We start from the raw sequence: 25,134 nt of genomic DNA, 5'->3' as shown, positions 1-25,134 counted from the left end.
TGGTTTTGCACTGCCCTTGTGTATCCTTTGCACCATTGCTTCAGTTATAGCTTAGGAAAAATAGTGAAATTGTATTTAAATGTATAAAAACATAAAATAAAAACTATACTCTGTCAGCTTCCATAATTTAGACATATAATAGCTGAAAGCTATACTTTACTATACTTTAGCTTAACCTTTGATACTTTCAGAAGCTTAACATGAGATGATCTGAGGGCACCTGATGCTGTATAGAATATAAAGCAACAGTAACATGAAGCTGCAATGCTATGCAGTGCTTTGGGAGCTATAGTAGGGTGTAAGAAAATACATTTTAACAGACACAGGGAGCCAGAGTAAACTCGACAAAACTGGGACTTCATTGTCAGTGGTCTTTCTTTATACTGTTTCATTTTAATACATGATGGGCCATACATGTGAAGAGGGAGATACAGTAATGAAGGCTTGAAGCAAGGTGAGTAATAAGGTTTATTTATTTATTTTTAATGAACAATATGTCAAGTACAAACAACATGGCAAAAAAAAAAAAAAAAAAAATGTATATATATATATATATATATATATATATATATATATATATATATTCATATTGCATTTGAAAAGGCCTCACTTTGGCATACTGGAAGGGAGAATGATGTCTTATATGTTGAATGCAGTGCTATTTTAATATAATTGTGTTTTTATAAATATTTTGAAAGTTATTTTTATAATTTCTGTTTTCATTTTAGTTTTAGCTGTTTTAGTACATCAAGTTAAACTAAATGAAAATGAAATGCCCTGACAACTATCTGAAATGAATCAAATTGAACTTTTTATATATTTTATTTTATTCCAACTACCGTTTATTTTCTTTCAAGCAACATGGTTTTATGGCTATGGTTTTAGTTTTAATTTAAGTTTCAGGTTAAGTGTGGCATTCAAATTTTTTGTCAAAACCACGATCAAACTTAATGTTTTTTAATTCTGATTTCAGTTTCTTCACTTTACAATGTCATTAAATGCATACAAAGCTTAATAAAATGAATTTAAAAGCTTGCATGTTCATTTAATAAATACAAACAACTAAGTTATAGTCTCTCTCAAAAAAGAATAGTTATTTAGGCAATGCAGAGCTGAGGTCGAAGAACCTTTTGTGATATCAGTGTTGCCGATGAGCTGTTGAAAGACTGTTGCCAAAAATAACTGTCAACATTTCACCACTATCAAACAAATAACTGTTTGAAACATAATTATGTTAGTCAAATGTCAAATTACATTGCAATAAAATCATAGGCAGGTTAGATCTGCGATTAACAGTGCTCATGCATGTATTCACTGTGTAAATATGTGGGATGTGGCTGGTGATATGATTGGCTTGTCTGCGTCACTCTCCTCCAGTGCTTTTCATCTCCAGCACAGCCACGCTTCATTCAGACGGCACACAGACACCCTGCAGAGGCCATGGGGAACCAGAAGAATATCTGGATCTCTGCTCTGGTCCTGGTGGCTCTTTTACAGAAAGTCAGTGGACTATCTGATACCCAGGTAAGATAGACAGACACATACTTAATACACAGTTTTTAGGTTTGGTAACATTGGATTGCTCAAAGTGATGAAATAGCAACAGAGAGCATTCGTTTAAGGAACATATTTTCATTTAATTAAAGTAGAAGGCATTAATTATTAAAGCAATAGACTATAAGTCAACAACCTCCAAGTATTTGCATATTACACTGACTTAAGCTTATAAAGTAAATATAGGGGAACGTTTTTAGTATAATATCTTTATTAAAACGTGTTTTCAACAAAATGCTGTAAGAATGTTTAGGTTTTAGCCCATAATTCAGTGTGATTTAGTGCGCACTGTTTTCATCAGGAGCAGGTGAACGGGTTGCCACAGTAACTGAGAGAGGAAATAAATAAATAAATAATGAAACAGGGAAGAAAAAATTGAAGAATAATGTTCAGCTCTTATCAATACCAAACAGCAAAAGTCAAGTCATGGTTAATATTTACTTTGCCAGGGCATTGCAACCCCACTACTACAGCTTCAGTGTGATGTAATCCTAAAACATTTCTATTCTGAAAATATAACTATTAGATTAAATAATATTATGATCTTTTTTTAAGTTTTCTTTTCAACTTGAAAATTAGCCTGTTCAATGATTAAGGGATTGTCTGGGGTTTCACAGTTTTTAGTGATAATACAAAGGTCACTGCAATGTTTAAATAATGATTTTATTTCACGTTCAATATTGTTCAAAAGTGTGAAGATTTTTACACGTTTTGAAAGTCACTATTTGATGAAAAATAATGGTACTTTTGTGAAATATTATTATAATTGAAAATACTTTTTATAAAATATTATTCCTGCATATTATGCATTATAAACATATTTATATTTTTATAAAAGTTATTCCTGTGATGGCAAAGCTGAATTTTCAGCATCATTACTCAGAAATCATTCTAATCTGCTGATTTGCTGCTCAAGAAACATTTCTAAATATTATCAATGTTGAAAACAGTTGTGATGCTTAATATTTTTGTGGAAACTGAAATTCTTTCAGAATTCTTTAATGAATAGAAAGTTCAACAGAAAAGCATTCATTTCAAAAAGATTTTTTTTTATAACATTATAAATGTCTTTACTGACACTTTTAATCAATTTAATACATCTTTGATGAATGAAAGTATGAATTTATTTTAGAAAAATAGAGGTATATTTTTCATGAATGATTTTAAGAACTCAACAATGAAAATTGTGGTACAGTGTTAATTTATGTTTGTCTGTCTCAGGTCTGTAACCCAGGTAGGGTAGGTGACACTATACACAACTATGGTGCAAAAACCATAAACGGGACCCAGTACATCCCATTCTCCCATTATGCTGGGAAGCATGTCCTCATTGTCAATGTGGCCACCTACTGAGGACTCACCTTCCAGTATGTAGGCGAGTATGCAAATGATTTCACTTAACACAAATATTAGTATATACAAACATAATTTATTATGTTTGCATATTAATATGTACAAATATTTATTTGACACATCTCATGACAGCAAGCAAATATTTGAAGAGCAAATACTAAACCTGTTATTGATAACTGGATACTGACTGTGAGTTTCATGCTAATCAGAACTGAATGCACTTCACGAGGAGTTCCGAGGTGTTCGATTCACTATCCTCGGGTTCCCTTGCAACCAATTTGGGAAACAAGAGCCGGGAGACAATAATGAAATTCTTCCTGGATTAAAGTGAGTTCACTGTAAAAAAGTAAAAAGTCCACCTATTTCACTTAAATTTTTGAAGTAAAATCAAATTGGAATTAACTGAAATTTCAACTGAAATTATATTAAATTGATTTTAAAAATTGAGTTGAATTTACTTATAGGCCTGGTTTCACAGACAGGGTTTAGATAAAGCCAGTATTAGGCCTTAGTTCACTTAGGACATTTAAGTAGCTTTTATAGATGTGCCTATAAAACATTACTGATGTGGATCTTGAGACAGAACAATGGCACTCACATATTTTAAGATATGCAAGTTGCTTTCAGTTAAAAAAGCTCAAACATGCATTTGTCTGTGAAACTGGGGGATAAAAAAAGTTAAAGTCATGTTGTCAAAACAGAGACATTTAAATGTGGTGATGAAACTAGCATTACCGGTACTAAAACTTAAACTATAAAATGAAAACTGAAAATATAAAATAAAAGCTTAATAAAAATATTAATAAATACTACAATACAATAGTATATAAATAATACTAAAATAACATTGGATAAAACACACACATATTGACATGGTGCAGTTTTTAAAAAAACTGATCTTGCAAGATATCCAAAAGATAAATTACTCTTCAATTTTAAATCAGAAGACATAGTTTTCTTATTTCTCAAGATTATTTTAACCTTGAAGTTACTGGTCATCTCTCATGAGTCACAACAATCTGAGCATCAGACAGTGTGCAATTAGCTTCCTTCTCGTCCATCATCCCCTTTAAATTACTGCACGTATCATATATCTTAAACCTAAAGGCTCTTTTCTGGAGTGATATCTGAAGCCACTTTTCTGGTCTTGGCTCTCTGAAGTCCCTATCTGTTTTCCTTATAGACAGAGACTCTTGATGAAACAAATTTCTCCTTGTCTTCATAGGTATGTTCGTCCAGGCAATGGATTTGTTCCAAACTTCCCGTTATTTGAGAAGGTGGATGTGAATGGAGACAATGAACAGGCCCTTTTCACATTTTTAAAGGTTGGTCATTGCTTAATAAAGCATATTTTGAAATCTATCTGAAATTGCTTGCAACAACGCAAGAAAAGCCTGTTAGGACCAAAAGTTCAAAGAACAAAATCTCAGGTACAACAAAATTATTGATATGTAAACACCAATATATAGTGCACTTAAATGATATTTGAGCTGTCTGTGTACCATTGCATTCATTTAATATCTATAGGCTATCAATATGTTTAGCTATAGATAAGTGTGCTTGTGTTGTCTTTAAAAATAAATATTATTTATAAAGGTTCTACTTTAAAGGGTTCTGTCAGGCACTTCATATTTAGAACATTTTAGGGGTTCCCATCATGGGATCATTTTATGGATTTAATTTTTTATTTTAAATTATAAACAGCTCATAAACACATTATCGCTAGAAAAAATATCAAATAACCAATTAAACATGAAATCATTATGCAATCATTTGAGACATGTCTCCTTAGAAACTTTTTTACAGTGCCCCTAAAGGGACATGGTGATGGAAAAATATATATTTCAATGCTTTTGCGTTCGCTCACAAAAGTTTTGCGTTCTCCCGCGAAAGCAAAGTTTCTTGGGAGAATGCAAAAGTTTTGAGGGAACGCAAAGGTTTTGCAAGCGAACACAGTTTCTTGGAGAATGCAAAAAGCATGACTTTTTTTTTTTTCCTTCACCATGTCCCTTTAGTGACTCCGTACTTTTTGGCATAAATGGTTCTTTAAAATTGAGCCTAGAATACCTGAGTTTATACAAACCCATTGAAACTTTTTTTTCAGAGTGTGTAACATTTAATTTTTATATTTTATTTTGTTAAACAATCCAAAGACTCATACTTTTGGGGACAGGATGGGACAGAAATACTTATTGTGGCAGGAAGGCTTTCACATAGAACTTTCTCTTTCAGAATGCTTGCCCTCCTGTGGGAGACAGTTTCGGTAATGCCAACAAATTGTTTTGGGATCCTCTCAAGGTCAACGACATAAAGTGGAACTTTGAGAAGTTTCTGGTGGGGCCAAACGGCAGACCTGTAATGAGGTGGTTTCCCCGAGTGAACGTATCTGAAGTTAGGGCAGACATCTTGAAATACTTGCGTCAGTTTCCGGCTGATTAAATTTGAAAGAGTGGATTCAACTGTACATTCGTATCTCTATCTCTTTTTGCAGCATAAACTGTGTTAAACTAGTTAACAGCGAGATAACATGTGGCAGTTTAAAAATGTAAACGTTTGTGAATTGGATTATTGTTACAAGAATTTGAATAGTATAAAATGAAAGTAAAAGGATTCTCAGACTGCTCCTTCCAGAAGCTGTCAAGGGATCAGTTTGGAGACTGGCATGATGATGACGGGAAGGCTTGAAAACAGACACACTGTGGTGCCTGACCTGAGGCCGAGGGCCAGCGGGGCAGCTCTTTAGTGCATTCAGGCTGCTCTGCTGTTCCTTTCAAACATGTCTCGTCTCCTAAACTATCCTTTGAACTTGCTGCCGCCTCCGTGGCATTGCTCCGCTTATACTCCGTAAATAAAGACTGTAATGCAAGAAACAATGTTTTCCTCTGGTTAATGCACGTCAGGGATATGAGAATTCAACTGGCTTGTAAACTTGTAGTTTAACTATCACACAATAACATTTGGAGGTTTAGACAGTTAGAATATATTTATTATACTAATCAATTACAAAAGTTTCACATAAGATCTGCTTTCACCCACTGGAGAAAAAAAAAAGTCATTCCAAAGAGCACAAAACCGCCAACCAGTAAATCATGGAAATGAGCATCTCAGAGTGCAATCTAGCTCAAAGACATTTCAACTTGAAAACACTAATCTTAACTCGTTCTGTTCATTAAATTCAACCACGTATTCATAAAATAAATGCCTGTCTAGTTTTTCTTTTACATGTCAAATATAACACGTTTTTGAAGCAAATGAGTTGCTCGCCTTTGGGAATATTATGAGCATACAAATCTTTTTGCGTTTGGTTCAAAGCATTGGTCTCTGCAGTTGGAGACATTGCACACATCCAGAAAAAACAGCCTTCATGATGGCGGATGACCGTAAAAGGATAAAGGATATTCTTCTTACCCAGATCATTTTGTTCCAAACATGTTACAATGCTTTTGAGTGCAACATTGGACCCATTATAAATCAGACATCCAGTGATTGATCAAGAACGAGACCAATGAAAAGTGGGCTGGACTAATGTGATGCATTAACTTATTTATTCTGGCCCACTTTCTGTGATTGTGCATATGCACAAACACACAAACTCAAATCCTACAGTCTTCCAGTAGCTACAATATGTAAAGGGAGACACAAAACAATACACTAAAGACAACATTACTTAAGACATTAAACCACACTCAGCTGTCAAAACAATAGATATAAATAACTTATCACTTCCATTTGCACATCGGGAATAATGTTTTTGAACACTGAATCATGAACAATATTAAGCGAAACTACTGTTACTTCTGGCGACCATTTACTAGGACCAGATGAAGGACCTCCTTGATCATTATCATTTCAATTACAATCGTAAGTATCTGAAAGATCAACAAGCCATGTGAAGAACATAATCTAATAGATGGAAAGGTTTAACAGGTGTTATACAGTATATGGCTTCCTTAAACAATGGGACAGATGACCAGTCAGAGAGTAACGCCACCCTGTGGTGACATACGCAGACAGTGTGTGACCGTCCCAACCACAGCCAATGAAGGAATCATGAATCAGTTCAGTCACATTCAACTGTTAGCCATTTTCAAGACAATTCACCTATAGAGTTACATTTTTGAAGATGCGTCAATACCAAAACACATTCTTATATGTCAGGGAATCACTAAATATACTGTTTCAGATGGTTATTATTCAATTAAGCAGTGGAGATTTAACTCTATAGGTAGATTGCTATAAAAATATCGTTCAATCATATTATCCATTAAATAACTGACTTCAATTCCTGCATAGAATTATATAAAGCAGATAAGTTAAACTTCAACAATCATAAAAAGGTAAAATAATAAATGTATATATATTCTTAATTTGCCAGAACAGTGTTTCACAAACAGGATTATAAAACTTAAGTATATAAACAACATTTTCATCAGTGGTAGATATATATATATACACAGTAGGAAAAAAAAAAAAAAACAATAGTTCACACACCATGCCAACTGAAAATAAACTGCATCATGCTACTAGCCGGGAGCCATTCCAGGAGAGAGAATATGCGTTTAGTGCTTTCCGGGATCTATGTTCTGACGCTCCCTTTTCCCAAATCCAGTTGCTCCCATTTCTGCCAGTAAAAAAAAAAAAAAAGTTAAGAATCCTCATTAGTAAAACATTATTGACCTTTTTTTTTTCTTTTACAGAAAATAACAAGATGGGTCATAATCAGTGTCAGAAATGTAAATAATGTAATGTATATTAATGAAATGTAAATTTGCTGGGGGGCGGGGGGGTTTGACTTGTTGAGAGGGGGACATGATCGGAAAGGGCCAAGAGCATAGAGCAATGACTTGAACTCGCCAGAAGGTCACCAGAATCACAACAGCAATAAGTGTTGGCTATATTTGCATTCTGTAATCTTTATGAGCATTAAATTGTATTAAGTATAAAAACGATCCAATTATATTCTTTTGTCAAAAGTTTAGGGTCAGCATTCAGAATTTTCAAAAGAGCAGCAAATCAGCATATTGAAATGATTTCTGAAGGACCATGTGACACTGAAGACTGGAGTAATAATGCTGAAAATTAGCTTTGCATCACAGGAATAAATTACATTTTAAAATGGATTAAAATAGAAAACTGTTATTTTGTAATAATATTTCACCATATTGTGTTTTTAAACTGTATTTTTGATCAAACAAATGAGCCCAAACGACCCCAAATTTTTTAGCAGTAGCTTGCATTAAAAGATTAATAATTTCACTGAAATAAATGAATAATATAGGCTACTATTATGTCTGACACCTAATCAACAACAAATTTATTTCTGAACCTGGTTATGATATTGTTAAAAGACCACATGAAATGCATTTTCAGGACATTTGAACACATTCCTGAGTTAAAAAAAAAGAATATTCAGCAGGAAATAATGTAGGACATGACTTGAGTACATCTGAATTTGATAAAAGTGTCAAAGCTGGGCTATGATACAACTAATATAAAAAAAATTGGTACTGCATATATAAAATATTGCATAGCTATATCAATTTAGAAGGAAAGATGTTTCAGAGTTGGAGAATGACATATGTGGTAAACAAACATTTTCATCTATAATTTACACAGATAAATCATGCACAATGGAAAGCAGATTGCATCATTTTAAATGTCATGTCTGTAGATGATAGAAATATCAGATAAACCCAAACTGAAACTAAACTTCATAGGCCTTGTACAATCATTATGAAATTTAAAGCTATTGCCATTTCATGTTTCTTCTGTCACTGTCGTCATCATTTGAACTGCCTCCAGTGGAAGCTCACTGATTCAGACAGAAGGCTTGAAATATCACTGGGTCAGACTGATATTGTGTGGCAAAACAAAATGGATCCTGGTGACGCAGAAAGAATGTAAGAGGGCAGAAAGGACACGCAGGATGAATAATTTATACCTGCAGTTTCTGGAGGGGGTCTCGCTGTGTCTGCTTGTCCTCTGGAACCACGCGGTTGTGGGAAAGATGACTGCCAGGGAAAACCCTGAACACACACACACACACACGAAAGAAGAAATCATTACCGTTACAAAGACACGTAGAGATCTCTTTCCACTTCTGCACACTGAAGACACACTGTACCTCTCGTAAAACCCTGTTTGTACAGATCATTATGGCCACATGTCTTTTTCATACCACATGTGGTTAACTACTTGAAAGTGCTGGAATGACACTTTTGTGTCTGTTCCAGGATATGAAGGAAGAAAAAAAATCAGCAAAAAGCAGGAATTGCAGAAAGAAAAAAAATTCACCACTAATCGAACTAACCTCCATTGAAAAAGCCACAAAAAAAACAAGTGGTGATATTAGTGTATGGACAATAGGCATGTGAAGTGAACTTGTACTTCAGTATTAAGTTAATTTAAACAAATACCAAAATGCACTTCTTGATCAGTTGCAGTGATGCTTAATTTGTTCTTTGATACTGATTGTTTACTTGAATAACTGAACAAACTTAAAGCAATGCTTAATTAATTAAGATATATGTCAAGGTTGTTTTAATTTTATTTAATTTCTTCATTCATATTTAAGTAAGACTGTGGTATCAATAGAGTGCAACAGTGCCCGCCCACTTTTTCAGTGGCGTTGGTTCCGGAAGTATTTTTTCCATTCATTTCTCCAATAAGGATTTCAAAAAAAGTCTTTGATATAAGCCATGAACCAAACCAACCAGCTACGAGGTAAATCATAACATTTAATGAATCAAATTTCGATTTGATATATGCATTGATTTGATTCTAGTTTACCGTTTTGTGTTACTTTTCCTATTTGACTGCCTTAGTGTTTAATAGGTCTTGAACAAAAAAATCTAACTGAAAACAATTGTGAACCTTGAAATTTATTTAGTTTTTTTCCATTTTAGTCAACCCAATATTATTATAAAGCTGACTGCAATCATTACACACATGACTGGCAGTCTTCTGTAATAAAGCAAGGCAGGCAATTTCATTTTATTTTTGATAATAAAAAAAGGAATCAAAGAATCGATTTTTCCCTCATCCCAAATATGCATGCCTACATACATACATAGATACATATACATATATATACTGACTCAATTACATAATTTGCGGAGCTTCATGGGAGTGGGCGGAGCTAAAGAGGATCTTTTGGTGCGTTTTGCTTGTTTCGACTGATTGGTGGAATTTTCTGTACAGCATCATGGGTAATGTTTTCACCAAGAATTCCACTGTTAAAAACGTTTATTTTAAAACTAAGTTGAAATAATGCAGGCTAACAGATTCATTATAAGCAAATACTATCTATTAACAACCTGATAGACAGTAAAGGCTGTCTCCCTATGGAGAAAATGAATGGAGTTTTTACTTCCGGAATCCAACTGTTGCATTCTATTTTACTGCTATTGCTATTGTATACTTACGGGGTTGACAGGCTGGAAATCCCTGCCAGGTGCTGTACTAATGTTGGGCATCCTGGGCGGGAAGTGTATGGGCCACCCCTCTAGACCTTGATGGCCCACCTGTACAAACGGGCCACAGTACGGAGGGCTTATCGGGCCATTGGCAGAGCCAGAAGTGGGATCGGACGTCCTCCTTTCTTGTTGCCCCTCCAAAACATGGAAAAACCAAATCTAAATGAGTTCCAGTTGTAATGCCACATCTGTATTCTGGATTAACAGCATTACTAGAGTTTCTACCACAAGGTGGTGCTAATGTGGTACATTTGAGTTACCTGCTTATGTTGCATCTGTAGTCTCTCCAGTTTACACCTCTCAGCACGCTCTCTCTGACACTCATTCTGTGCTTGATGAAGCTGTGAACCAGAGACACTGAATTCAGGACTCATAAGATTCTTTCATGTCTCATTATTAACTAATTGGACATTTTTCTGAAGTCATTTCATTGGTTAGAGCTGACATTCCATGCAGGGTCTGTGTGGCTTCTGACCTGATTTGTCAGATTGGTCATTTGACCCTGCAGCCTTTCCACCTGCCGCCTCAGATCTTCTTTCTCTTCGTTCATCCTCTCTCTATCACTCCTCTCCTTCCGGAAGTCCTCTTCAAAGATTTTCACCTGAGAAAAACGCATGTGATGAAAATGGAGATCAAGATCTCTGCAGCCATTGGTACATTTCAGCAGACTGTACGGCTGTCTGTTATCAAACCTCAAGCAAACTGTATGACTCACCATGGAACCTTGACATTCAAAGCGTGTTTGATAAATGAGGTACAAAGACTCAAAATCAATTCACGTAAAGTTTCAATGAGTGAAACATCAACTCCCAGAGAACCTCTGACAAAATCTGACGCAATGAGAAAACTTAAAGGGATATTTCACCGCTGGAAAGATGAATGTGTATTTAAATTGGGTCATTTATGTAGTAGAAATGTAAAATTATTTTAGCGCCTTCTAGACTGAGAAAAGCCAGAAAATTTATTTTTGGCTCATGTGGATGAAAGACAACAACTCCCAGAATGCACTTGCCTCGCTGCCCTACCAGGCCACTCCCAAGCCACGCCTACCGTTACAGAGGGCAGTATCGGAAGAAATGATACAACTAGGCTACTAGTTGACTCGAAACTGAAAAGACACTGTTTTATCATGAGATCCCTCTATGGGCGGGTTGAAAACATGCGGAACTCGCTCCTACTACTGGCTGTAGTCTCTCGCCTCTGGCCAAAAAAGCCTCCGATGACGCAAAATGATGATTTTTGCGTCATCGGAGGGTTTTTTCCAGACACACAATACAGAAATCTCTCATCTCAGGGGGACATGAGGGAGGAAAGCATGGTCATTCGAAAATACTACAGGGTTTCTACTGATACAAAGCTTAATGATAATCGGTGAAGTATCCCTTCGAGTGTCCCCAAGGAGCTCATTCACTATTTGAGCTCATCTGACCACAGCAAGGCACCATATCATATCAGACACACAAAATATATGAATTTTAATGCATTTGATTTGATGATAAATTTAGTCTGGTCCCAAATTGAAAACTGGTCCCAGGTCATTCCCGGTGCATGAAGTCTCCACTTGTTCAATTAACGTCAGACAACAAGTATCCAAATGAAAAAGTCTCCATGTGTTTGTACCTGCTCCTTCAAAACAGCTATCTGTGTGTGCAGCTCCTGCTGTCTCAGGTTGGCCACACCTTCTCCCAGGTTCATGCCTGGTTGGGTGGAAGCGGGAGAGTGGAGGTTCAAAGCTTCCTCTAATGCCTGTAAAAAAACATCACAATCAGAACTGATGTTTGCTTTTAAAACAATATTAAGCAAATATATTAAGCAGCACAGCTGTTTTCAACATTGATAATAATAAGAAATGTATCTTGAGCATCAAATCAGCATATTAGAATCATTCCTGAAGGATCATGTGTCACTGAAGACTGGAGTAATGATGCTGAAAATTCCGCTTTGCACCCTTGCTGAATAAAAGTATTAATTTCTGAATTATATTTAAACAGAAAACAATTATTTAAAATTTTAATAATATTTCTCAATATTACTGTTTTTACTGTATTTTTTGATTAAATAAATGCAGCCTGGATGAGCATAAGAGACTTATTTTTTAAGTCTCTTATTTCATAAGAGACTGCAGTCATTGTTATATTAAAATTACTCTATAGTGATAGATGCCCCTTTTTTTATATTTTGAGCCCCTGTCCCTGAGAAACTCTGTACATCCCTGTGTACATTGGATTGGTTTTAATACATTTAATATGTACTTGAAGTGAGCACCAAGCACTCAGGAAATACAATTATCAGATCGGGACACAGTATCAGTAGATACTCAATTTTCAATGACTCTGATCAGATCGGGGTCACAAAAAACTTGATCGGGATATCCCTTATCAAATAAATATACAAAAAAAACTCAATTTAAAACTTTTTTTAAGGGGGCTGGATTAGTGTCTGCCTAACTTAAAACACAATAAGACAAATGGAAAATCCCCATTTAGATAGCTAGGAAGCGTAGTGCATGTGTGTTTTGTGACTGACCCTGTTGAGCCGTTGGATCTCTTTCTCCTGGTATTCTCTTTGTTTAGTAAGTGGCAACAACTGGTCCTGCAAGTAACGCACCTTTTGTTTCAACTCACATGTCTCTGAGGTGAGGCACTCCTTCTCACCCTATTACAACATACAGAAATACACTGGTTAGTCACCAGAGCAAAACAGTCACTTGGTTATACATCTATACTTTATACAGTTGTGTGTAGTGTATTATTGACTGACAGTGAAAAGAGGGATTGTCTTTAAAGCATCTTACTATAAATGTCACATTTACAGTAGGTCTGCAGCCAGTGACTAATTTAATACCTAAATCAATAAATGTCTTTGATTACTCAAAAAAAGTTATCTTAATCGTATTTAACAGCACAAGCAATCTGTCAAAGCACCTGACACGACAGTCGGCCCACATGAAACTATGACCTTTAAACCGCCTAATATAAAAACCTGCTAAAAAAATTCTGGCTACTGTCTGAGACACAATGGTACCGGACACAAAATATGACCTGCGGTTCTGCCTTAAGGCCTCACCTATGGAACATCTGTGGTCTGCTGTGGGGGCGAGTCATGCTGACAAAACCTATGTAATGCTGTCCATAACTCATAAATAAACTAAAAACCATGAGACCATTGAGATGCACAGATAAGTAGGCCGTGGATGTGAAAATGAAACCAGTCATCACATGACATGGTCTATGAGACTCAATAAAACTATAAGGCATTTATATGTCGCTTGCTTGACTGTCCCCTGTGGGACTGAAGGGAAACTATCACTGTGTTCTAAGAATGTCATATGCCCGGTTAGAGGGAATGACTGGTGCTTCCCAACAGAAAACTGAAAGCACTGAATGACTACTTGAAGCCTCAAGAGTCTCATCGAGCTCCACAGGGGTAGAAATACCAGCAAAATGTTCCGAAAAGAAAAAAAGTATTAAAAAATAAATAAATTAGGCAATTTTGGGATTGACAACCGCATTTACTTGCAGGTCTGAGTCTCAAAATGTCCCGTTCAAACAGAAACTTACAGTAGCATCTCGAATACTTTCTGTATGAACATGCAACATGAGTCAAGCCTGTTTTCTCTTATCAGTAACATTAGCAACAGTGATACAGAAGAAATATAAAAGTTGGCAACATCCATAAAACTGAAAAACCGTATAACATTTGACATGACAAGAGTTCAACCGTCAAATCTTCATTAACCGACAGCAGCTTTTACATCTGGGTGGAGATCGGAAGAACTCAAAACTGATGGGAGCAGCTCCAGTGGAGAACAGTGACTGGATCTAAAACCTTCATGACGCAACGCTTTTATCACCGTTGCTGTAAATTACCGAAATCACACATGAAAATCCACACTACATGGAAGACAGACACGTGTTTGTGCATCGCAGAGCAGCTCTCTAACACTGTATGACGTGACAGACAACTAGTTGTCCAGTTTGGTTCCTGTCACACAGCACGGATTTTCCGAGAATGTGGTTTTGAGATCTAAAATTTTACGGGTGAGGGTTCGATTACGGAATGCAGTTGTCTCTCCAGTAAATAACAGTACTGTATGTGAACGTTACCATATTAAGAACTCAAATACAGGACTGACAACCATATTCTTTTGCTATGTGAACGTGACCATAAAGAAGGGTTTATTAAATGGTCTTTTATTTCTTGCTAACAGCATGAAGTAAAAAAAAAAAAAAAAAAAACACCCACTTATACAGGAAGAGACTGTCTGACAAACATGTAAAGCTGTTTTGTATTTCAAGCCCTTAAGTAGCAGGTTTATCTGAAATGAAACTACAATAATAGACTAGCATAAAAATGTTATATTCAAATTAGCCAGAAAACACTAAATAGATAGAGGAAAACTTTTGGACTTTCAAATCAGTATTTCTCTGCACCTAAAAGTAATATGTTCTGATTGTCTGTGGGTGTGCCGTCTGCGGTTGAGAGTAAGGCGTACCTGCACATTGTCAATCTTAGACTTTGCGAGGAGGAGTTTTTTATCATAATCTCTTTGTCTCTGTTCACGTTCTGCTTCGAGCTCAAGCACTGCCTTCTGGGAGTCGGCAAGCCGCTGCCGTAGGTCTGTGATCTAGGAAGGAGAGAAAAGTCATTAAGTGATGAAGACTAATCAGTTTTTTTGGCATTGGATACATCTGTTCACATGTCATACTAACACAAAACCAAGATCCATCAGTTACAGAGCTGCATTAAACTGGCCAAAAATGTTTGTGTATCTTTATCAAAAGTTTAATAAGGGATTGGAATCTATTTTATAATGAAAAACAAAGCAACAAGAACAAAACAAAAAAAGAAGAAACAAAAGGTTGTTTTTGTTCCACTGCTCTGAATTTTAACACAATCCCCCCATGACGACAGAGGATGTGTGTAGAGAAACAGCCTCGGTTTGTTTTTTTATTCTTTTTTTTCTCTTCTATCAGGCCGAGCAGATGCGGAGATGCAACAGGCGTCACTATCTCTGAGCTGTGAGATCACGCGGCTTTGCAACCTTGGCCAGCCCCTATGGCGAGCCACAACAGGAAGACAGTGGGTACGGCCGAGGTGAGGGAAATTCTGCCAAAGGTGTGACAGGAGGGGCCTGTGGTCTGGTGTGCAACACTGTGACACACACACAGAGCAGCTTTCCATTCCTTTGCCCCAGCAGCATTTCCACCACCACCCAAATGCAGTAACATGGCCTGTCAGCACCCTTCACTTTCAACAGGAATTTCATGTGATGATTCATATGGTACAATCTCCCACCTCCATTCATATGTGCTACACTGGCTTGTTGGATTCATTAAGCAAACGTTGTTTCTAAGTAGAGTGATTCATGTTTCTTTATATTTTTATGTCATGCTTACCAGCAATAAAGTGAGCCACAAAGGTTACAAGGCCAATTGGAACATATTTATAGAGCGCTTCTAGTGTATATGTTGTCATGTACCTTCTGCTCAAACTGTGCTTTCATAGAATTCCACTGAATGTCCCACTGTTTGTTCACCTCCAGTACCTAAGAAAGGTCAAATACAAGAGTTTACACGTCAGAATTAAACGAACGGGAAACTATGACAGTAGTAATGTCAGCATGAAAAAGCAGGGGACCTCCAGTAAGTTCTTACATCTTTCCTCTGTTTCTCCAGAAGCTTGATCTTCTTCTCGTACACCTCCGGATCGCAAGTCTTAGATGGTGTTTTTTCCACAGCTTTACTAGACTGTAAATTTATTGGGAAAGAAATGTAACCAATTTTGCAATACAAAATTGCAATTATACATTTGCAGCCAAAAACGGGTACTTGGGTACCAGGTCAACACTAAAATGAACATTAAAAAAAAAGATTAACAAGGGCTTTGAACTTGAGTAAAAACTGATAATAGAAAAGCCTCTTTCTATTTATTATTTTGGTTTATATTAATCTAACAGCCATACTTGCAAAAGAAAATCAGAAACTGCTCTTAAATATTCTTATTTTTATAATAACTGGGGAAAACTTAAACTTAAGTTTAATGAACTGAAAAATACTTAATTGAATTGTTATATTTAAAGGTTTTATTTATTTTAATATTTAATGAAGGGAAAGTGGAATTTAAAATTTTAAAATCATTTAACCTGATAATATTTTCTATTATCAATGTAAAGCTGCTTTGGAACAATCTGCATTGTTAAAAGCGCTATATAAATGAAGATGACTTGACTTTAACCAATATACAGTATAATCCCTTGCTCTGTGTGTGACCAAAAAAAAAAATGTAATACCAAATCTGCATCCATCCTATATCTTTTCAGCATAACTGAAACTCAGTATGAATTGTCCTCCCATTTAAATGTCATAAAATATCCCCAGCAGACTTCAAACTGAAAACTGATAACATAACGTAATCAATCACAGCAATTAGCTGACGACCGACCAAAGTACACCAGAATTTTCCCATCATACTACAGGAGAGTAGTCTTGAGGTTGAGTCAGAACATAACACAATGACCATATGTATTGTTCTTCAATATTTAGTCATAGTGAAAAAAAAAAGCCCACAAATGAGGAACTTAACCAGAAAGACCATTGAGGAAGAGCAATATTCAGAGCTGAGGTGGTATTCCCAAAACTAAACTGACTCAATAAGAAGCCTTTCAATTTAGAATCCGGAGAACAATGAGCATGTTGGGTATTTTTTCTAAGAACTCCGACTGAAAAAGGCACACAAAAAACGCAACTAGGCCACGACATCACTGGTCTGAAAGGGAAATTAAAGACAAAAAAAACCCGGCACAAATTTAGAACAGCACCAGGAATTCTGTGGTGATGTCACCTGAGATAAAAAGGTTCATGGAGAAAAAAAAAAGTGCACACCTGCTGAGTCATGGTCATTTCCACCTTGGTTTTGGCTGCATCCTCCTTCACTGGCTCCTTTTTTGGGCTTGGTTGCTCAATAGGTGCTGCCTGGCCTCCTCCGCTGACCTGCTCCTTCAGTTTTAGGTTCTCCTGCCTGTCCAGAGAACACAGAACCAAAATCAAAACTAATGAATGAGGGGAAAAAATGATTCTCTATTTGATACACTCAGAGTTTAAGAGCAAGCATTAGATGGAAAGACCCCTCAGTTCCAGCACAGCAGGAAATACTGGCCCGCTGTGATATTCTCACAACTTACTCACACCAGTCCTTCTCACAGATTCACAATGGGCTTTTTTTTTTTGTTCCATGATTAAATGAATGAACGAGTTTCTGAAAATAAACTTAAATGTGAACTAAATTACCTGAGTTGTTCCAAATCACGGTTACGGTACTGAAGATCCTCCTCCATTTTTTTCCTAAGCTCGTTGTTTTCCTGTCTTAGCTGTTCGCAGAGCGTCTAGAGATAAAAGCGAATTAAATACTCAGAAAATCAACCTTTAATTAATTCACATAACAGCCAAAACAGAGGCCCAGCTGGTGTCATGAGCCCTGCCGTCTCACCTGTAAGAGAGATGTTCTCTGTTCGTTCTTCTGGACCTTGGATGATAAGTGGTGGAACTCCACCGCCATGCGGCCCAGGTGAGCCAACAGCTGGTTGGGATTAGACTCTTCAGCAAATACACTGAAAGAACTCTCCAGTCGTCGGAGTTGACTCGCCAGCTCCATGTTCTCCTGTGGCAGGTGCGTCACTCCAGTCTGCTTTAGACAGTGGGGTTTACCTTTATCTTCTTTTCAAAAACATCCCTGACATATAACACCAATCACTGGGCATCAAGTGGCCCATGTACTGTCAATATCTACCCTATTTCTTTCTCCAATACACAAGAAGAGCATTGTGAAACCATAAACTGAAAGTAAAAAAAATCCTCAAATACCTTTATACAAATATTTCCAGTTGTGCAAATTTGCGAACAAAATTTTTTGTAACTTTAACTAAAGAGGTATTCCATAAACTGACACACACGCATGAGTTTGTCTATCTGCTTACTAACTAAATCCTGGAGTTTCCCTCTGAGTCATCCAAGGAACAGCCTCATACAGATACGTTGATTCATTACAGTGAATAAATCTCTGATAAGGAAGGGCAGAGAGAAACAGCTGAGCAACTACACTGACTGGAATCTGTCACATGACTTACATCCGCAGCACAGAATGACAGAATACAGAATGTTTGAAACAGAGCAATAATCCAGAAAAATACACACAAGTTCATACACGTGCAGTTGAGTGACTGCAGCTGCCCAGGATTTCCTAACATCCCTAAAACTCACCGTCTGGGTTTCAGAGAGCATCTTCTCTTCCATATTCACCACCTCAAACTCCGATGAACTTTCCTGTAAACACATGAAATTACAGTGTTACAACATGTTCTGACGGTTACACACAATATCAATTTAAGAATATTTTACCGTTCCCAAAGGAAGAAAATGATGAGCAATTGACTGCAAAACTGCAAGTTACATTCCCATTAGCTTTTCACAACATGATGTGAAACAATATAATATATTCACATGTAACACAGCTTTGAAGGGAATATAACGCATTATAACATGTGCGTTGCTATAGTCACAAGGGATATTTTGCTGTTCAAGTGTGACCAAAATAGCCAGCAAATCACAAAACTGAAAGTTATATTCCCACTGTAGGCTCGCATTTCGTAAATATTAGGCTACAAGTGGATATAATATATTAATTTGTATTTTTGTTTATTTATATATATATACACACTCTATATATCTATATAAATCTGTATCTTATTCACGTTTCAATTTAGTCTCTGTTTACTGGAAGCTTCTTCAGTCACCAAAACAAATTCCTTGTGCTTCCAAACATACTTGACAATGAAGCTCATTTTTCAACATCAAATCTACATTATGCAATTGTTTATTCCCATTATAAGATTCTCACACCATTAGGCGTGAATAATAGTATAATGTTTCTAAACATCGAAGCTATATTGGTAATATGACACACATTATAGCATGTGACGTGATACGCTTTATATACAATATTAACTCAAAGGATATTTTACTGCTCACATGGGATTCAAATAGACAGAAATTCGCAAATCTGGAAGTTACATTACTACGTTGCATAACATCACTAATTTGTATTTTATAACTTGTTATAAGAAGCGATTCAGTAGAAGTGCTTACAGTTGCCTCTGGTTGTAAAGTATTTCCAGTTAAACAATCCCGAGATTCTTGTCTTTCTGCTGTAGGATGACTGCGAAGTTTTCCATGACCTAAAGGGAGCCAAAATCACAAAAGATCTGGTTTAAAAACTGGTCTCTCCGGCGTCGAACCCTTCACCGACCTCACGCCATCAGAATAATGACAGCACTGTACCTTGTTTGTCTGTCTGAACAGGGGCACCCATGCATAGACTGGAGGCAAAGCTGGTCGTAGATGACTTCAGCACTTCATTGTCCCTCACCAACTCCTCCACCCTCTTCCGAAGTTTTGCTGCCTCTGTCTGAGACTCCTCTAACAGGTCTCCTTTCAGTCACGAGAAAAACAAACAATTAGTTATTTGACATAAGCACAGAGTGAAAGCATGGCTGCTCCTGACAAAATAGCACATCAAATGGCACATTGACAGCTTCTAAAAGTTGAAAAACTAGAATCACTTCATTTTTCTGTTCTTGCCCCAATAGAGCAATAAGCCCAAAATAGCAACACAAAATACCGGTGATTTAATACAAGGGTTTGATGACTCAGACGTCCTGAATGAGCAACGTGTAAGGCATTTAGCTATATGTAACCTCAAGTGTTCAGCTTAGTCATTGACAGATGTTGAAATTGAAAATGATAAGGTGGTGATTATTATAAAATCTTCCCAGAAGGCCATACCAGCCTGATCAATCAGGTTCTTGATTATCAAAAGCATTAAAAATGGGCGGCAGTTTCAGATCCCTCACCTAAACTCTTCAGACCTTTCATTCTCTCCCTTAAAACGGTGTTTTCCTCTAGCAGCTGTCTGTAGCTGAGGCTGCTGGCCTCGTCTTTGACCTGGCAATCGCTCCCACCGGGATCATAGATGCGATATGGGCCTTTTCCCTCCATCTGTCACCCAGTCACTTACCAAACATGTTTCCCTGTACTAAAACAAAGAAATCAGATGGACATTCATTTGTGAGTGTACTGTACAGACAAATTAAACAAAACTTTCGGATTACTAATGCAACATGAAATGACGGCATGAAAGTGCGTAAATATTGTTAATTTGCAATTCAAAGAGTGGCATTTGAATAATGGCATATTGGGGTTTTTTTCTTTGGCTATTTCAAGACATAATGATTTGAATGTACATCTTTGATATCATAACTAAAATGTGTCACAGCAGTCAGAAAGATTCTTTAAAACAGTTAATAGACAAACAATAAAGACCAGCATGGATCCAAACTACCTTACAATGCAAATGACTTTTACATAAGTGACGCATCAAACTAGCAGCCAAACTAATTAATAATCATGAGCCACCAGACATATCTCAGAAATCCTAATAAGATAATCCTCTTGGACACCAAAAACACAGCCACCTACCTTCACAGAAACAGCAAATCCAACAAACTAGACTTAAAAGCTAAACCCTTTCACTTTCCTTTCCAAGATAAGACCTGTTTAAACAGATCTGGTAGTGTCAACATCATCGCTGAATGATAGGTGCTCTTAGATAAGAGGAAACCTCATCTAGAGGATCATGTTTATTTCTAATCCCCTCCAAGCTCTTAACAATACGACTTGAAAGAGATACAGTACGGAAAGCTTTAGCTTTTATTAAGCATGAGCCGAAACCCCCTAACGTTACCCACACAAGGTCAAAGCCAACGTATTTTGAAGCCTAAATAAATGACTCACTATAAAAACAAAAACATGATGCTATTAGCTTAGCACCCAGCTAACAGCAGGTGATGTGTTTACCACGCTAGCAGACAAAAGCTTTCACGCTAGCTCTCTCTAAAACCACAAACAGCACCTAAATACGCTCAATAATGTCCTAGGACAGAATAAAACATAGCGGTCGCACGATAACGATTATAATAAGCTGTATTTTACCGTTAGTTTTTTGTTTTCAATGAAAAGAAGAGCTCTTTCTGTACCTTGACGGAGATGCGTCTTTGATCGGCCGGAGGTTTGCGGAAGTGGTTCGCGGCGCGAGCGGAGCCGGGAAATTCCGCAGATGTAAACAGAGCCGCGTTCACTCTAGTGATGGGAAGTCCGACTCATTTCCGCGATTCGGTTCTTTCGAACTGTTCATTTGATAAAGCACAATACAGTAACTCTTTCACCATTTTTACATGTTCCATAACGTTCAAATAAATACATTTTTTGGCCTATTTCTTTCTAGTTTTATTGATAAGGATGTTTATTGTATTGTAATAAAATGCTAGCCTCTTTAGTAAGATATATTTTCAGTATGTGTGTTAATAAATCTATCATAATCAGGCCATAAGCATATTTCCAGCCCACTAACATCTCCAAAATTAGTCAAATCTTCGGGACACTCCAACTCACTCGTGCGCGGATCATTACGAATCGATTCTCATTACGAACCGCTGGGATCGTTCAGACCCATTGTTGTGAACCGATTCAACTGATTCATGGAAAAGATCCGAAACTAAAGAATGATTCATTCACGAACATCGTTAGTTTGCTCACATTTGAAAATGTTTATTAGGCTATTGATTTGGTGGCTGTACTGGGTTATTTTGATGTCTGAGCCCATATAGATTACTATAGAAAAAACCGACTAATTTTCACATAGTATGATTGGATGCCGTGTTTTCACTAGTTATCCTGCCTAATGTCATGTAGCCTACGTGAAACATTCGTGGCCAACATAAACCCTACCCTACCAAAATGTCTAAAAATGTTTTATAGGTCTATTGGTGTGTCCGTGGTTTACAAATGTGGGTAAAGTATAGACAACAAATTTATATTTAGTAAAAAAAGAGTAGCTTACTAGCGCTTTGCAGTATAGGCCTACTTATCAATCCACCTGGATCAAACTGAAGTTAGGAACACGCACAATAACACAAAATCACTTTTCATTTTCATTGACAAAACAAGTAGTTATATAAATAATATGCATCATGATCTTTGTATCCCGGGTGCATTATTTTTGACCCACATATAGCAAAAGAATAGGCTACACGTGTAAATGTATGTGTTCAGGTTAGGTTAAACAATCTAATAGTTAATCAGGTGTCTGCCATACTTACTCATACGGGTGTAAGTTTTCTTGGAAACTTTAATGAGTACTGCAGGGAACTAAAATGGCTGTTTCAGCTGTTCTAAACACCATTAGCCTAGTTAATCAAAAAGAAAAAAATGTAAACTTACTCAACTTATTTTATTTCTTAAATTTGAGTGTTCAAAATAGAATGCTGTGTTTACTAGTAGGCCTACAAGAAATTCACAAGGAAACAGATAATGAGACGTTGAATTGGGTAACATAAGAGTTGTCATTATTGGCCAATTCTGGAAGTTTAAACATTATAAGCAAATGACTGTTTTGTTTGTCCTTTATAAATACTTTCAGAATGCTTAACATAAACATTACAATAAGGTGGGCATGTCCAAGTTAAAGGGATAGTTCACTCAAAAATTAAAATTCTTTCATCATTTACTCACACTCAAGTTGTTTCAAACCTGTATGAATTATTTTCTTCTGTTGAACACAAAAGAAGATATTTTGAAGAATGTCAGTAACCAAACAGTTGATGGACCCCATTGACTTCCATGGTATTTTTTTCCTCCATACTATGGAAGTCAATGGGGTGCATCAACAGTTTGGTTACCCATATTTTTCAAAATATCTTATTTTGTGTTCAGCAGAAGAAAGAAATTCATACAGGTTTGGAAAAATTGAGGGTGAGTAAATAATGACAGAATTTCCATTTTGGGGTGAACTTTCCTTTTAATACCTCAGTATGATACCGAGTATTTAAATATGCATTGGAAAATAGCTTAAAAAAAATACAGTCATGATGAGGGGTGCAATTTGAAAAGTGCTTGGCATAAGCTTTCAGGAATTTTATTGTCAAAAATATTCCACAGTTCTTAAAATAGTATTTTGAAAGGAAAAAAAAAAACTACCAGGAGTTGTAATTTATGAGAAAATGTACATTTTACTCCATTATGAAGAGAGGGTTATGTCCAGCTAATTTAAATAATTTTCAGGGTTTGTAATTTTCAGCATTTTTTTTGACCATTGAGGTTAACTTCAGAACAAAGGGATTTCCAGATTTATCAGATTTCACTTTTTTGTCCTGTAATCCAAGTATGAATATTCAGTTCCCATCAACACCATAGAACAATAATATTTTAGGAGGAAATTTAATGCAACTTTTATATCACTCATTTTTTTAGCCATCACCATAAATCAGAAAGATTAACATCCTATTTGTAAATCTCACCCTGCACTGAAAATAAATGGTGACATCTTGTGGAAATTTATCACTGTGGTATTTAAGATTAAAATCACACACATAGTTCTGCCACATATGCGTGCAATCTGAATGTTTATTGAGAAGTCTAGTGGTAACGTTTTAAAATAAATAAATAAAAACTTGTAATATGATTTATTAAAAGCATCGGTGGTCAGCAATCAATCAACTTTAAAGCTTTGCAATGTACAGCAGCATGTGCAGTAAAAGAGAGTCCAAATTAAATATCAATGAAATTAAATAAAACCAAGGACAGTTTGAAAAACAATGAATTAAAAAAGTACTGTTTAGAAAGTTATATACTTGTCTCGTTTGAATAGAAAACACATGCACCTTTTAGTAAATAATACATATATACTGTATATAGGTGACTTTTAATAGCCTACATTTTCTATTGAAAAATAAATACCCTTTCATCAGAGCTTTTATGGAAATGCAAAAGTACAGATTTACTGGTATAATTTCCCAAGTTTTAAAAAAACTAAGATACAGCATTTTTTTTCTATTAATACTAGAAAATGCTTAATAAAATGGTTCAATTACTCACCTACACATTATACTTGTGTCCGAGAGGCGTTTTTTAAGGAAACTAGTGGCAATGGGGGAAGCGTTTGCTGTGTTTTTAAACAGAAGGGGGAATTCCCACATAGTGAAAGGGCCTGAAGTGGGGCCTGGTATGCATCCAACTTTAGATTACTTAGCTAAGTGTTACCAGACAACACATATATTTAATAGTAACACAGCATATTTTGACTGTTTAAAAAGTAAGTTGTAAAACAAGAGTGAAGGATTATTTGATCAAATTATTGTAAAATAGCTTCATTAATGAGCAGTTTAATGCCTGATATTGAATTACTGCATTCTAATATAGCCTACTCCATCATTTTACATGCATTTGCTTTGAAAGTGCACATAAATAAATCTCAACAAAGAACAAAGTTCATAAAACAAGTAGAATTGCAGTTTTGTTGGTTTAAACCACAAAAAAAAAAAAAAAAAAAAAAAAATCACAATTACATGCACAATGGAAAGTGCACTGATAAAATGACCTTAATTTTCTTAACTAAAAAACTTGCATGCAGCTTTTGCAAAGTCAACAGAAAGTGCACAATGTTATCTCTTCATGTTGATTGTCTGCATAGTAACCTTTTGCCACCTCTGACATTAAGCATCTCGTAACACCCTGGAGAGTTCATTTTGTCTTTGCTTTTGCATGTGCAACTGTTCACACACAGTTGAAAATATCAATATGATCATGCACTTGATGTTTTGTTCTGAATTTAACTATGCTATTGCTATTGCAGACATCATCGA

General features: G+C 36.1%; 2 protein-coding genes across 12 annotated transcripts; one reads left to right on the top strand and one right to left on the bottom strand.

The window, feature by feature from the left end:
• Nucleotides 1-1,378: 1,378 nt before the first annotated feature.
• On the top strand, nt 1,379-7,361 carry gpx3 (glutathione peroxidase 3). Its single transcript, XM_079893584.1, has 5 exons — nt 1,379-1,524; nt 2,776-2,929; nt 3,117-3,234; nt 4,133-4,232; nt 5,140-7,361. The coding sequence occupies exons 1-5, from the start codon at nt 1,441-1,443 to the stop codon at nt 5,344-5,346; spliced, it is 663 nt and encodes a 220-aa protein (XP_079749710.1). The 5' UTR covers nt 1,379-1,440; the 3' UTR covers nt 5,347-7,361.
• On the bottom strand, nt 6,977-24,488 carry tnip1 (TNFAIP3 interacting protein 1). 11 transcript variants are annotated; one of them, XM_079893573.1, is made up of 18 exons: nt 24,368-24,488; nt 20,290-20,471; nt 19,718-19,867; nt 19,526-19,614; nt 18,641-18,703; nt 17,871-18,068; nt 17,672-17,766; nt 17,267-17,402; nt 16,040-16,132; nt 15,865-15,930; nt 14,878-15,009; nt 12,909-13,037; nt 12,003-12,128; nt 10,858-10,983; nt 10,644-10,723; nt 10,332-10,521; nt 8,849-8,933; nt 6,977-7,528 (listed from the first exon to the last, which is right to left on the bottom strand). In XM_079893573.1, the coding sequence occupies exons 2-18, from the start codon at nt 20,432-20,434 to the stop codon at nt 7,467-7,469; spliced, it is 1,965 nt and encodes a 654-aa protein (XP_079749699.1). In that variant the 5' UTR covers nt 20,435-20,471; nt 24,368-24,488; the 3' UTR covers nt 6,977-7,466. The 11 variants fall into 11 exon arrangements, with proteins under 11 accessions (XP_079749699.1, XP_079749704.1, XP_079749706.1 ...); XM_079893578.1 differs by having other exon boundaries at nt 17,871-18,065; XM_079893580.1 differs by lacking the exon at nt 24,368-24,488 and adding an exon at nt 21,472-21,621 and having other exon boundaries at nt 10,332-10,517; nt 10,643-10,723; nt 17,871-18,065.
• Between the last annotated feature and the right edge of the window lie 646 nt (nt 24,489-25,134).

This window comes from Squalius cephalus, assembly GCF_949319135.1.
Source record: "Squalius cephalus genome assembly, chromosome: 14".
Taxonomy (NCBI): Eukaryota; Metazoa; Chordata; class Actinopteri; order Cypriniformes; family Leuciscidae; genus Squalius; species Squalius cephalus.
Note: the sequence above shows the minus strand (reverse complement) of the source record. Positions and strands in the feature narration are given on the sequence as shown.